This window comes from Castanea sativa, chromosome 3, assembly GCF_040712315.1.
Source record: "Castanea sativa cultivar Marrone di Chiusa Pesio chromosome 3, ASM4071231v1".
NCBI lineage: Eukaryota > Viridiplantae > Streptophyta > Magnoliopsida > Fagales > Fagaceae > Castanea > Castanea sativa.
The window spans coordinates 51,243,431-51,257,792 of record NC_134015.1 but is presented as its reverse complement, the minus strand read 5'-3'; the positions used below and the strand labels follow the sequence as shown (position 1 = coordinate 51,257,792).

The window sequence follows — 14,362 nt, the reverse complement described above, 5'->3', positions numbered from 1 at the left end:
TAAGACATTAATATTAACCTTTCTCTTTTTGTTTCATGCACAAATCTTATTACAATGCGATGCCATCCAACTATCACTTTGTATGCATACAGATAGACGCTTACTTGAATTAAAAATCATAATATCACCTCAAAATTGTTTCATCATACTTGTGATTTTAAGGGGCTCAAAAAGCTCAACCTGGGCACCATAATTTCACTATTTTTTACGTTTGAAAGAGAAGGCATGAGATTCCATATGCTAATAAGCGACAAGGCTTAATGATTTCTTTACGCTAATGCTTAGTTGCTTGAGATTCCTTAGCCTTAACCTTGCCGGATTTATGACTCTTGTGTTATGGTTCGTGGAACCAAGGAAGGACAAAAATCAATTTAGCACTTATATTTTTGCAAGTGGTTGACTTTTCTTAGACTTGTGGCCCGAGGAACCGAACAAGAACTAAGGTCAACTTAACACGTGTATTTCTTGCAAGCGATTAATTTCTCTTAGACTTGTGGCCCGAGGAGCCGAACAAGAACTAAGGTCAGCTTAATACTTGTGTTTTTTGCAAGTGATTAATTTCTCTTAGACTTGTGGCCCGAGGAGCCGAACAAGAACTAAGGTCAGCTTAACACTTGGGTTCTTTGCAAGTGATTAATTTCTCTTAGACTTGTGGCCCGAGGAGCCGAACAAGAACTAAGGTCAGTTTAACACTTGGGTTTTTTGCAAGTGATTAATTTCTCTTAGACTTGTGGCCCGAGGAGCCGAACAAGAACTAAGGTCAGTTTAACACTTGTGTTTTTTGCAAGTGATTAATTTCTCTTAGACTTGTGGCCCGAGGAGCCGAACAAGAACTAAGGTCAGTTTAACACTTGTATTTTGATTGATACAGAATTGAAATGAACAGAAGCCACACACAAAAGGAGATTCTTTTCTTAATAATAATATCGTCGTAAGTTATTTACATTCCAAGGGCGAGGAATCACCCTTCCATCCAGATCTTCTAAACGATAAGCCCCTACACCTGCTATTGAGGTAATTTTATACGGCCCCTCCCAATTAGGACCCAACTTTCCCCAAGCAGGATTTTTTGCTACCCCCACTACTTTTCTCAGTACCAAATCTCCTGGTACCAAGGGCCTGGACCTAACTCCCTTGTCGTATGTCTGCTTGAGCTTCTGCTGATAGCTGCCCATCTTCACATTGGCTATTTCTCTCCTTTCCTCAATAGTATTCAAACAATCATACATCCTATCGTGATTGCTCGCTTTGTCATACTGGTCGGACTTCAGGGTGGGAAAACCCGATTCTAATGGTATTATAGCTTCCATTTCATACGTCATTGAAAAGGGAGTCTCGCCTGTCGATCTTCGGGGTGTAGTGCGATAAGCCCATAATACATGAGGCAATTCTTCTACCCAGCCTCCTTTAGCATCATCCAATCATTTCTTCAAACCTGCCAAGATGACTTTATTTGTTGCTTCGGCCTGACCATTTCCTTGAGGATAGGACGGTGTTGAATATCCATTTCTTATTCCCATTTCTGCGCAGTACCGTCGGAAAGCCTTGCTATCAAATTGAAGCCCATTATCAGAAATCAAAGTATGAGGGACTCCGAAGCGAGTTATGATATTTTTCCAGATGAATTTCTTTGCATCCACATCCCTAATATTGGCTAAGGGCTCGGCCTCCACCCATTTCGTGAAGTAATCCGTGCCGACAATGAGCCATCTCCTATTACCTGGTGCCCGAGGAAAATGTCCGACGATATCTAAACCCCACTTAGCGAAGGGCCATGGGCTGGATAACGGGTTTAAGTTACCTCCTGGTTGATGTATGCTAGGCGCAAACCTTTGACATTGATCACATTTCTTGGCATAATCTTGAGAGGTTCTCTGCATGCTCGGCCACCAATACCCTTGGGTCATGGCTCTATGAGCGAGTGATCTTCCTCCAGTATGACTCCCACATACACCTTCATGCAATTCTTCCAGCAAAGGTTCCATGGCATCAGGATGTACGCAAAGCAGGTACGGCCCTGTGTAGGAACGTCTATAGAGTTTTTGCTCCTCTGATAGCCAGTAACGGGGAGCGCTTCTTCGTACCTTCTCGGCTATTGTTCTATCTTCAGGTAGTATTCCGTGCTGCAAGAAAGCTACAATTGGGTCCATCCAACTTGGACCAACATGAACGCTGTGCACCCGTACTGTCGAGATGCTGGTCAAGCTAGAGGACAGTAAATCCTCCACTATGACCATACGTGGTAATTTCGAACCCAGTGAAGTGGCTAACATTGCTAATGAGTCAGCATGAGAGTTATGTCCCCTTGGGACTTGCTGTACCTTAAAACTTTCAAACAAACCCAACACCCCTTGAACTCGTTTGAGATAGCTTTTCATTCGTTCATCTTTTGCCTCAAATTCTCCATTAACTTGCCCAACTACCAATCGGGAATCACAAAACAACCTCACTACCTTTCCTCCCAAGTGTTTAACCATCTGGGAACCCACCAAGAGAGCCTCGTACTCGGCCTCATTATTAGTGGCTGGGAATCCCAACCTCAATGACTTTTCAATGACTAGTTTCTCGGGAGATATTAACACGACTCCAACCACGGCTCCTTTTCGATTTGATGCCCCGTCCGTGTAGACTTCCCAAGGAGTGATGTTTTCCATCCCAATGGACATCACTGTCATCACGGCATCTTCGTGGTTAACCTGATCTTCCGTGAACTCGGCCACGAAGTCGGCAAGGATTTGCCCTTTGATAGCTGTCCGGGGCATATACTTGATGTCATAAGCTCTCAGTTTAGTTCCCCACTTTGCTACACGACCCGTATAATCCGACTTCCTCATGATAGCTTGCAGAGGCAATTGAGTGAGTATTACTACGGTGTGAGCTTGGAAGTAATGGGGCAATTTCCTTGTTGCATGTACCACGGCTAGAAGCGCTTTTTCCAACAGTAGATATCGTTGTTCTACTTCTTGCAAAGACTTGCTGATATAATATATTGGTTTCTGGACCCCATCATCATTCCGTATTAAGACAAGACTTACGGAGTGATTTGTGACGGCTAGGTAAGCATATAATACTTCTTCCTTCTCGGGCGTTGATAATATCGGTGGTCTAGATAGGTATTGCTTTAAATCTTCAAAAGCCAAGTTGCATTCATTAGACCACCGGAAATCTTTCCACCTGTGAAAAAGGCGATAAAATGGGCAGCACCTGTCTGCGGACCGTGATATGAACCTGTTCAAGGCTGCAATCATACCAGCTAACTTCTGCACTTCTTTCGGGTTCTGAGGGGGATGCAAACCTAAGACAGCCTTAATTTGATCAGGATTAACTTCAATTCCCCGATGAGTAATCATGTACCCTAGAAACTTTCCCGAGCCCACTCCGAAGGAACACTTTGATGCATTTAAGCGTAACTTATACTTTCTTAACACCAAGAAGGTCTCCTGCAAATCTGTCAAATGGTCTTCTGTCCTCTTACTTTTAATCACCATGTCATCGATATAAGCTTCCATATTATGCCCCAACTGCGCATCAAACATTATGCTCACCATTCGTTGATAAGTGGACCCTGCATTCTTTAGACCAAAGGGCATCACTCGGTAATGGTAGTTACCATTAGGGGCACGAAAAGCCGTTTTCTCCTGATCATTCAATGACAAAGGGATTTGATGATACCCTTGGAATGCATCCAAGAAGCTCATTCGGGGGTGCCCCACAGTTGCATCCACCAGTTGATCAATTCTGGGTATAGGGAAAGGATCCTTGGGACATGCCTTATTCAGATCTGTAAAGTCAATACAGACTCTCCATTTCCCATTCTTCTTTTTTACCACAACAGTATTGGCCAGCCACTCAAGATAGAAGATCTCCTTGATCGCCCCAGCTTGCTTTAGCTTACTAACCTCCTCCTTAACTGCTTCTGCGTGTTCTTGAGACGCTCGCCGAGGAGGCTGTTGTCTAGGCGTCGCATGGGGGTTAATATTCAAATGGTGGCAGATAACTTCTGGATTAATTCCTGGTACGTCATAAGTCGTCCATGCAAAAACATCAATATTATCCCGCAAGAATTGAACCAATTCTTCTCTTTCCCGTATCGGCAGTTTAGATCCGACTTGAAAATATTTCTCTTCATCTACCCCAATAACTACCTTGGTTAGCTGCTCGGCAGAGCCTTCATCCTCAACTAAGCCGACTTCCTGAGCAGCCTCCTTTAATTGCTATGATGTCTCAAGAACTTCTCCTTCCAACGAACCTCGGCCTGTACGAATAGTGGCAGACGTTAGACATTGCCTGGCTACCATTTGACTGCCATGTAATACTCCCACGCTTCCTCGTATAGGGTACTTCACCATCACATGTAAAGTAGATGAAATTGCCTCCATTGCATGCAGCCATGGTCTAGCCAAAATGGCCGTGTATGGAGAGTATGCCATAACAACTATGAAGTTTACCTGTACTTCGAAACCCTCCACCTGCACAGGCAACCTAATCATTCCCCGTGGGATCACCTGGTTTCCATCAAAACCGACCAACGGCTGGTCGTATTTTTCCAAGTCTTCTTCTTTCAACTTTAATCCATTGAATAGGTCCGGATACATAATCTCGGCACCACTTCCATCATCCACCAAGACTCGTTTCACATCATACCCCCCGATACAAACTGTGACGACCAAGGCATCATCGTGGGGTTGAAACGTTCCCTCTTTATCCTTATCAGAAAAGCCCAATATGGGCGTCGCCGAGGACCTCATTCTTTTGTTTGCTTGATGATTCTCTTCCACGTCCTCATTCCCACACTTGTTTTGAACGGTCATGACCCGAGACGGTTTCCCAAATTCTCCTCTCGGCTGGGTCAAGATGACGTTAATAGTGCCTAGAGATGGTTGAGGGGCCTGACCCCAATATTTCCGAGTGTCTAGTTGTTCCTTTTTCCCATCCGGCTTTGCCAATAAGTGATTGATCTTCCCGGCCCTAATCAATTGATTCAAATGGTCGCGCAATGTCCGGCACTCCTCCGTGGTGTGTCCCTTATCCTGGTGGTAATGGCAGTGGAGGTTTTGATTTCTCGTGGATGCATCTCCACTCATTTTGTTGGGTGGCCTAAAATATGGCTCATGCCGAATTTTCTCCAGTATGTGATGCACGGGTTCCTTAAATAGTGAATTAATTAGAGGAGACTCGGCGGTCCTCGGATGGCTTGGAAAGTCTCGTTTGGGCCGAATACCTTGAAACCCCCCTACCCGAAGATCCTTCCTCTCCAGATACCCTTTCATTTTTCCTTTGCTTTGCATCTGATCTTCTTCTACCCGTTTATACTTATCTATCCGGTCCATGAGCTGACGCATATCTATCGCGGCCTTCATTGTCAAAGACTTCCTTAACCCATGCTCCGTGGGAAGACCCACCTTGAAAGTTCTCACGGCTACACTCTCCACATCCCCATCAATTTCATTATACATTTCCCAGTATCGGTCGGAATAGGTTTTGAGTGTTTCGCCTTCCCTCATAGACATAGACAGTAGAGCATCCAAAGGTTTTGGAATCCTAGTACAAGTTATGAACCTTGCTCCAAATGCCCTAGTCAATTCCTCAAAATACCTCAGAGAACCTTTTGCCAAAGCATCAAACCACCTCATAGCCACGGGCCCCAAACTGGAGGGAAAAACTCTGCACATCAATGCCTCATTATTCGAATAAACGGCCATCTTCTGACTAAAATGACTAACGTGTTCTACAGGGTCAGTCCTCCCGTTATACATAGTAAAGATGGGTTGAGAAAACCTATGAGGTAGCTTTGCCCTATTTATCCTGGCCACAAAAGGGGATTTGGCAATTTGCCTCAGGGCTTTACCCATTGCATCACTCCCGTCATCGCGATATATCCCATCAGTATCAGGCATCCTTGTCTCCTTTTGCTGCTTTGCCCTAATGCCCGAAGACACACTGACACGGGTCACACTTCGAGTAGGCTCAAATACTAGGGGATCAATTCCTCCAAGGTTTGCTTCCGAACTGTCACTGGAAGAGCTAGCATTACCCTTACGTCTCCGCTTCCTACTATCCACGCACTTGCGTAAGTAAGCTATCTCAGATTGCATCTGTTGCAATACATCGTCACGAGACATATGCCCCTCAGTTAGTGATCGTTGCTCAGCCTCCTGATCGCCATCATGTGCTTTCACCACCCCTGAGGTATGTCCCTTCCCTTTGTCACGCTGGAGACTTACAGCTACATCTCTGCTTCGTGAACTTATGGATTCTTCCCCTTCTTGATACACCTCCGCCATATACTTCTAGATGGAATGTGTTACGTTGTTGTTGTTCCCACAGACGGCGCCAATTGTAAGGACCAAAAACGCATAAACTTCGCTGTTTGTTTATTCACTAAAGGTCCCCATACAATACATTTGGTAGAGAAGGTTCAACAACAAAAGTCCCCCTGACCGTAGTGTCCTGACTCTTATTTATATCATTTGTTCCTTTCATCGTGGCCTTACACCTCACAATCTACTATGCTTTTCCCTCTGACACCTGTCTGTCGGTAATGAAGCAGAGTTCTAACTTTGCGTTCAGCACTGTTCAGGTCATATCCACATTAATGCAACGGATTGAGTTGGTATCCTCCAATTAATGCGGCCAGAATGGTTGTTGCCGGGCATTTAATGCAACCCTCTAAATTAGCCTACCACCTTCGGATATTTGTAACCCTTATGTCAGCAGTGCCCATGCCACATCATCTTCGGGTATCCCCAGGTAACTTCCCTTACTCCTTTACTTCATCTTGCTTAATGCATGTCGGCCTTCCTTTCCTCGGGTCTTTAGGTTCTTGGGTCCTCGGAACCTCACAATTGTTATTTAGTTGTTTTAAAAAATTGTTTGTCTTTTATAAACTATAATTTGTTGTATTGTTGTTTTATTAATTATTAAATTATTAATTGTTGTTTAGCTTAACATAATTTAATTTATTTGTCTTTTATAATGTATTAGTTAATTAAATTATTAATTATTGGTGTCTACTTGCTTCATTAATTTTTTTTTTTTTTACTAACTACTAGCTGTCTAATACACACCCCACTGTGCATTAGCACACACTAGCACACACCTCATGTGTGCACACACCCCTACCTCTACATGCCTTTACTTCTCCAATTCAAATATCTCACCCCTGACCCCACACCACACAGCCCCACTCAACAAACAAGATTCACACAAGAGGAGCAATCAGATAAATTTACAAATCACAATAAAGACAAATTCACCAACACCAACACAGTGACACATCAACGGATAAAGTAAAAAAAAAAAGAAAGGGGCAAATAAATTGAATAATTATAAAGACTTAAAGGAGAGAGAATCAGTTCAAAAAGAAAGAGAGCTCTCTCTCTCAGAACAAAACAGTCCACACTCCACAGCAAAACCCAAAGATTAAGAGAGAAAAAGAGAGAGAGAAGTAAAGTGTAAAATACCTTGAAAGAGGCCTGAAGGGCGGCGCCGAGGGCCACGGCAGCACATCGCGGCGTCGGAAGCGAGGAAGGAGTCAAGACCAAGCGTCGGCATCGCAAGCTCTGATCCGATCGGACCGATCTCCGATCTCTAATGCCCAATCCAAGCTCTGTTGCTCAAGTTTTAGGCGGAGGCGCCGTCGCCACGTCGTGCCTATATGCTTAATGATGAGGTTTCAGGCGTTGCTGCGTTGTTGTTGATGAGATTTTTTTTTTGATTTTTTCTTTAGGTTAGGTAAGGTTCCTGATTTTAGGTTTTTCTTTTACCATTTGATGATTGAGGCGGACGCGTATTCGTATTGGGTCTCAGTTGGTTGGTTTTTTTTTTTTTTTTTTTCTTCCTGAGAATACGTTTGGGTTGGGCCTGTTGGGTATATCTTTAGGATTGATGTTGGGCTTGTTGGGTATTTGTTTGGGATTGATGTTGGGTTTTTTTCTTTTGCTTGCTCTTACAATTTTTTTTTTTTTTTTCAGATTCTCTGCTGCAATTTTTTTTTTTTTTAAGATTTTAGTTCAAAATTTGTTTGGCATAAAAATTTTGAGGGTGTTCCTGATTTTGCTTGAGGGTATTCCTATATTTTTTTTAAGGTAAACAAATAAACAAATTTTAATTATTATATATATAAAAAAATTTCAAGTCAGGGTGTTCCTAGCAACACCCTGGACTCTGAGTGGCACCGCCACTAAGTCCACTGCCACCTTGTAAGCACAGCGTACAGCAAAAAAACCATTTTGTATTTCTGCCCAAATCGATTTATCGGTTGGAAATCTATTACTCAGAGGAATAGTCTTGATAATATCAACCTCAAATGGGAGAATACCAAAATTCCAATAGCATTCATTTGAATCAATGAGTTCCTAAACTTGAAGATTTGGAGGAGAACCTACTCTTGGGGAAACAACCTTATATGTATTTGAACTGGGCAACCACTTATCACTCCAAACTCGAATGCTAGAGTCATTACCCACTTGCCATTGAAGGCCCTACTTCACCACCTGTTGGGTTGTATTAAGAAAACTTCTAGAAACTGCTTGAGAGAAAAACTATTTGCTTGTATTGATTGAATATGAAAAACTAATTAATTTACACTAACGTTCTGCCTTATATACACGATACAGAGTAAAGAAGAAATAAACTAACTCTAACTAACTTCTAACAAACTAATTAACACGTTTTAAACACATGTACATCAGTTAAGCAACCTCACGTGCCAACCATCTCACGCGCCAATCACTTAACCAAACGCTACCGTTTTGATTTTAACTTTCCTTTCTTTCTTTCCTTATATACTCTGTCGTTTTGCTCTTGTTTTCCATCACTGCAATTCCATTCTTCTTGTTTCTTCTTTCCTGTGTCATTCTCTTTCATGCCTTTGTGCTTAACACTCCCCCTCAAGTCATGATTCACAGGATCATTAACTTGACTAGTTGAAGTCTTCAAACTTGGTGAGTAAATATCAATTAAACCCAGGCAATTGACTAATCTGCTAAAAGCTGAAAATCCTCAAGCCTTGGTAAAGATGTTTGCAGTTTGAAATTGGCTTGAGACATAAAAAGTCTTGATCACACCCTCTGTAATCTTGTCTCTAACCAAATGACAATCAACCTCTATGTGTTTTGTTCTTTCATGAAAAACATGATTGGCTGCAATATGCAATGCAACCTGGTTATCACAAAACAACTGAGCACTACTAGGATGATCAACCTTTAAATCTCTTAATAATTGAAGAACCCATACAATCTCACATGTTGTAGTAGCCATTGCCCTGTACTCTGCCTCTGCTGATGATCTAGAGACCGTGCTCTGCTTTTTGGACCTCCAAGAGATTAAAGAATTCCCTAAAAACACATTGTAACCTGTGATGGATCTTCTAGTATCAGGGCAGCCTGCCTAATCCGCACCACAAAAGGCTTTAACTTGCATTGTTGATTGGCTAGAGAAGAATAAACCTCTACCTGGTGTGCCCTTTAAATATTGCAACACCCTATTGACAGCCAACATATGAGGCTCTCTTGGTTTAGCTAGAAACTAACTCAACCTATGTACTGCATAGGTGATGTCAGGTCTGGTTAGAGTAAGATAGAGTAATCTCTCAATCAACTTCCTGTACTAACTTGCATCTGGAAGCAACTTTCCTACATCCTTTGAAAGATGCAAATTTTGTTCCATTGGAGTTTTGAGTGGTTTAGACCCCAAGAAGCCAGTGTCTTGCAAAATTTCCAAACAACACTTCCTTTGGTTTAAACTAATACCTTTGTCACTTCTAGCAACTTCAAGACCCAAAAAATACTTCAAAGAACCCTAGTCTTTTAAGCCAAACTTGGTGTCAAGTCAATGTTTCAAATCAACAATGCAGCCAAGGTCATTACCAGTGAGCAGAATATCATCCACATATACCAGTAACACAGTAAAAGAAGACCCTTTACTATAGATAAAAAGGGAGTAGTCTGCCTTAGATTGGACAAAAACAAAATTCAACAAAGTGTAAGAAAATTTGGCAAACCATTGCCTTGAAGCTTGTTTCAAACCATAGAGACTCTTGTTGAGTTTGCAAACCAAAGAACCAGAACCAACAACACTAGGATTAGGATTGAACACTCCCCCTTACTGTGAAAAGCAGGTGGAAGACTCATATAAACTTCCTCATCCAATTCACCATGGAGGAAGGCATTGTTCACATCCATTTGATGAAGAACCTAGCCTTTCACAGCAGCCAAGGAAAGGACCATTCTGACAGAAACTGACTTAACTACAGGAGAAAATGTGTTAGTGTAATCAAGGCCTTCCCTCTGTGTATACCCTTTAGCAACCAAACGTGCTTTATACCTCTTAATTGAGCCATCAGATTTGTACTTGGTCCTATAGACCCATTTGCAGCCATTAGGAGCCTTACCAGGAGGAAGAGTGGTTAAGGTCCATGTATTAGTAAGTTCTAGAGATGTAATCTCCTTATCCATTGCAGCTCTCCAATCAAGAGATTGGACAACCTCATGGAAGGAAGTAGGGTCAAGGGAGGTGGAATCAACTGCCATGACAAATTGCTTGTAATTCTTAGTGAGGTTTGAATAAGTAAGACAAGCAAATATGTCATAAGGAGGCCAGAGGAGGGTTTTGAAGAATTAGGTGTGGAAGTGACAGATTTGCATGAATAGTCTTTCAAGTAAGAGGGTGGATTATAAGGTCTAGTGGATTTTCTTAGAGGTAAAGGAGAAGTAGGCCTAGAAACAAACATAGGAACAAGATTAAGTTCAGTATCATCAACAGCGGGAGTAACAAGTGAAGGTGGAGATGGGGAATTGGATGATGAAGGAGGAATCTGATCTGCAGAAACAGTGTCTATAGAATCAAGGAATGAAACATGACTATCATGTAAGAAAGATGTGTCTGAAATAGAAGAATCAGGAATAGAATTAGGGAAAACAAATGAATGTGAAGTTGAATCAAATAAGGCAGACTTGGAAAGGATTGAAGAGGGAGAACCAGATGCAAAAGGAAAAATGTTTTCATAAAAAATCACATCCCTTGAAACAGAAATGGAATTATTATCCAAATCCATGACCTTGTACCCTTTAATACCACTTGGATATCCTAGGAAAACACATTTCTTAGCTCTTGGTGCAAATTTGTTTCTGTTTTGAAAAAGGGTAGAAATAAAACACAAGCAACCAAAAGTCCTAATATGACCATAGGAAGGAGTTGTTTTGAAAAGCATTTCAAAAGGAGTTTTATTGTGCAAATGTTTTGAAGGCAGCCTATTAATAAAATAGACTGCAGTAAGAATACAATCACCCCACTTTTTCAAAGGCAAGGAAGAGTGAAATCTTAAAGCTCTTGCAACATTTAAAATGTGTTGATACTTTCTCTCAACAATTGCATTTTGTTGAGGAGTCTCAACACAAGTTAATTGATGCAAGATGCCCTTAGATTTAAAAAAATCCTTCATAAAAAATTCTGTGCCATTGTCACTTCTAATACATTTGATTCTTGCACCAAATTGAGTTTCAGTCATGTTAGAAAACTGTTCAATAAGAACATGTGTTTCTGACTTAGATTTAAGTAAATAAACCCAAGTACACCTAGAGTAATCATTCATAATGGTAAGAAAGTATTTGTAACCTTTAATAGTGGGAACTAAAAAAGGTCTCCAAAGATCACAGTGCACAAGATCAAAAGGACAATGAGAAACATGAGTACTGTTAGGAAAAGATAATCTTTTTTGCTTGGCAAAATGACAAATGTCACAACAAATTGTTTTATTAGAATCCAAACCAATTACAAAAGTTTTAAGCAGTGACATTTTGGTAAAAGAAGGATGGCCTAACCTAAAATGCCATAAATCAGCATTATTGACAGAAGTAGTATTAACAGAAGGAGCTGAAATTGGAAACTATGAAGAAGCAACAAGAACAGATGATGATGATGGAAGATTATGTTGAAGTAGATAGAGACCTTTTGATGCTTTACCTAGTCCAATCATGTTTCAATTGGCCAGGTCTTGGATAAAGCAAAAGGAACCAAAGAATACAAGACAACAAAACAGTGTTTTAGTTAATTGACTAACTAATATGAGATTAAAGGTAAATGAAGGAACACAGAGAACTCCATGAAGAGTAAGTTGATTTGAGATATGAACTATCCCTATGTGAGTAACTAAAGCCTTTTCTCCATTGGGCAAGTAGACAAAAGAATTAATTGTGGATGTAATAGAAGATAAGCAAGATATTAAACAAACCATATGGTCTGAAGCACCAGTATCAATAATCCAGTCATTGAATTTATGAGTTTGCCTATCAACTATGCTAGCAGAAAATATGGAATGAGAAAATTTTGGAGGCAGCCAAAAAGGGTTACCTGAAAAATTGGCAAAATAAGGGATGGAAGAACTAGAGGCAGCAGCATTAGTCAATGGTGACAAGACTAATGCAGCTTGGTGAGAGGGCTAAGAAGCAATAGCTTCCGTGAAAGATTGAGAAGCAAGGAAGTAGTTGTTCAAACTAGCTCTGAGTGATGGGGCACTGTGATGCACTGAATTGAGACTGTGGCATGGACAATTGAGACTGTGAAGAGTAGTGCATTAGATCAGGTTGATTGGTGAAACCTTGAGAAGCATTCTTTCCTCCCTGGTTACCATGATTCACACCCTAATTCCACCCTTGATGACCTTGAAACCCCTTAGGATTAGGATTATTAGCATACAAAGCTGTTGGTTTAATGACCAAATCAGCTTGACCAACTTGCCTACGTTTCTCCTCTTGCAGGATCAAAGAATAGGCTTTATTCAACACAGGTAGTGGCTTAGTGATCAAGATTTGACTAGTAATAGTGGAATAACTGTCATTGAGTCCCATAAGAAAATGAAAAACTTGATCCCTTTGCTGAGTAGTTAGTTGATTTCGTTGAGAACCACAAGTACAAACACGAGTACAAGCAGAGAAAGATTGATAATGCACAAGTTCATCCCACAAAATCTTAAATTTGGTGAAATAGGAACTCACCGATAAGGAACCTTGTGAAAACTTCGAAATTTCTTTCTGAATCTCAAAGAATCTTGGAACATTTGGCTGTGAAAACCTATTATGCATATCAATCCACAAATCCCTCGCAGTGTGGATGTACATAACACTGGTAGCCAGATCTTCGCTTAAAGAATTTACCATCCATGAAATAATTGTGGTATTTGCTATGTGCCATGCGTGGTACAGAGGATGAGAGAGATCAGATGTAGAGATTGAACCATCAAGAAAGCCGAATTTGTTCCTACCACTCAAAGATAGTAACACAGCCCTTGACCAACTGAGGTAATTTTCTGGACCAATCAGTGGTTGAGAAACTAGAATAACATATGATTGTGGAATGAAATAAGGGCTTGAAGGATTGGCGTTCACATCATCCATTGAAGGAGCTTGAGTGGGTGATCTATGATTAGCAGTGTTAGAAGTATTTGTGGGAAAGGTTTCAGAATATGAAGCAGCGTTAGAGACAGAAGCCATTGATGAGCTATTGAAGCTCTAATACCATATTAATAAAACTTCTAGAAACTGCTTGAGAGAAAAACTATTTGCTTGTATTGATTGAATATGAAAAACTAATTAATTTACACTAAGGTTCTGCCTTATATACACGATACAAAGTAAAGAAGAAAGAAACTAACTCTAACTAACTTCTAACAAACTAATTAACACATTTTAAACACCTGTACAACAGTTAAGCAGCCTCACGTGCCAACCATTTCACGTGCCAATCACTTAACCAAACGCTACCGTTTTGATTTTAACTTTCCTTTCTTTCTTTCCTTATAGACTCTATCATTTTGCTTTTGTTTTCCATCACTGCAATTCCATTCTTCTTGTTTCTTCTTTCCTGTGTCATTCTCCTTCATGCCTTCGTGCTCAACACATTATACTATGCCAAGTATAAGAAGGATTGTTACTGAGTGAGGCTTGTACAAAGTCACAATTCGACAAATATTTAGCTGACTTGATACACCAAAGAATTTTTGACCCATCTGGAGCCTTCACCCTTGTTTGGCTAAGAGAGCTAAATTAAATTGCTTAAACTGCTTGAAACCCATCCCATCACAAGATTTAGGCATACAAAGTTTATCCCAACTCAACCAAGCTATCTTTCTTTCATCTTGTTTTTGCCTCCACTAAAAATTACGAATTAGACTCGTCAATTCATCACAAAGGGAATTAGGAATTTTGAACAACTCATAGAATAAGTTGGAATGGCTTGAGTTACTGCCTTAATCCAAACTTCTTTACCAGCCTTCGAAATCAATTTTTCTTTCCAACCAACTAAACTTTTTGCAAGTTTTTCTTTGATATCATTGAATGTATTGAGTTTATTCTGCCCCACTAAA

At 40.7% G+C, this 14,362-nt stretch overlaps 2 protein-coding genes across 2 annotated transcripts; both read right to left on the bottom strand.

The window, feature by feature from the left end:
* Positions 1-1,510: 1,510 nt before the first annotated feature.
* On the bottom strand, positions 1,511-6,284 carry LOC142629122 (uncharacterized). The gene is made up of 6 exons (XM_075803106.1): positions 5,724-6,284; positions 4,296-5,354; positions 3,771-4,193; positions 3,036-3,521; positions 1,831-2,825; positions 1,511-1,544 (listed from the first exon to the last, which is right to left on the bottom strand). The coding sequence occupies exons 1-6, from the start codon at positions 6,282-6,284 to the stop codon at positions 1,511-1,513; spliced, it is 3,558 nt and encodes a 1,185-aa protein (XP_075659221.1).
* Positions 6,285-10,196: 3,912 nt separating this feature from the next.
* Positions 10,197-13,490, bottom strand: LOC142629121 (uncharacterized). The gene is made up of 5 exons (XM_075803105.1): positions 12,662-13,490; positions 12,233-12,351; positions 11,823-11,887; positions 10,637-11,129; positions 10,197-10,550 (listed from the first exon to the last, which is right to left on the bottom strand). Exons 1-5 carry the CDS (start codon positions 13,488-13,490, stop codon positions 10,197-10,199), a joined length of 1,860 nt encoding a protein of 619 aa, XP_075659220.1.
* Between the last annotated feature and the right edge of the window lie 872 nt (positions 13,491-14,362).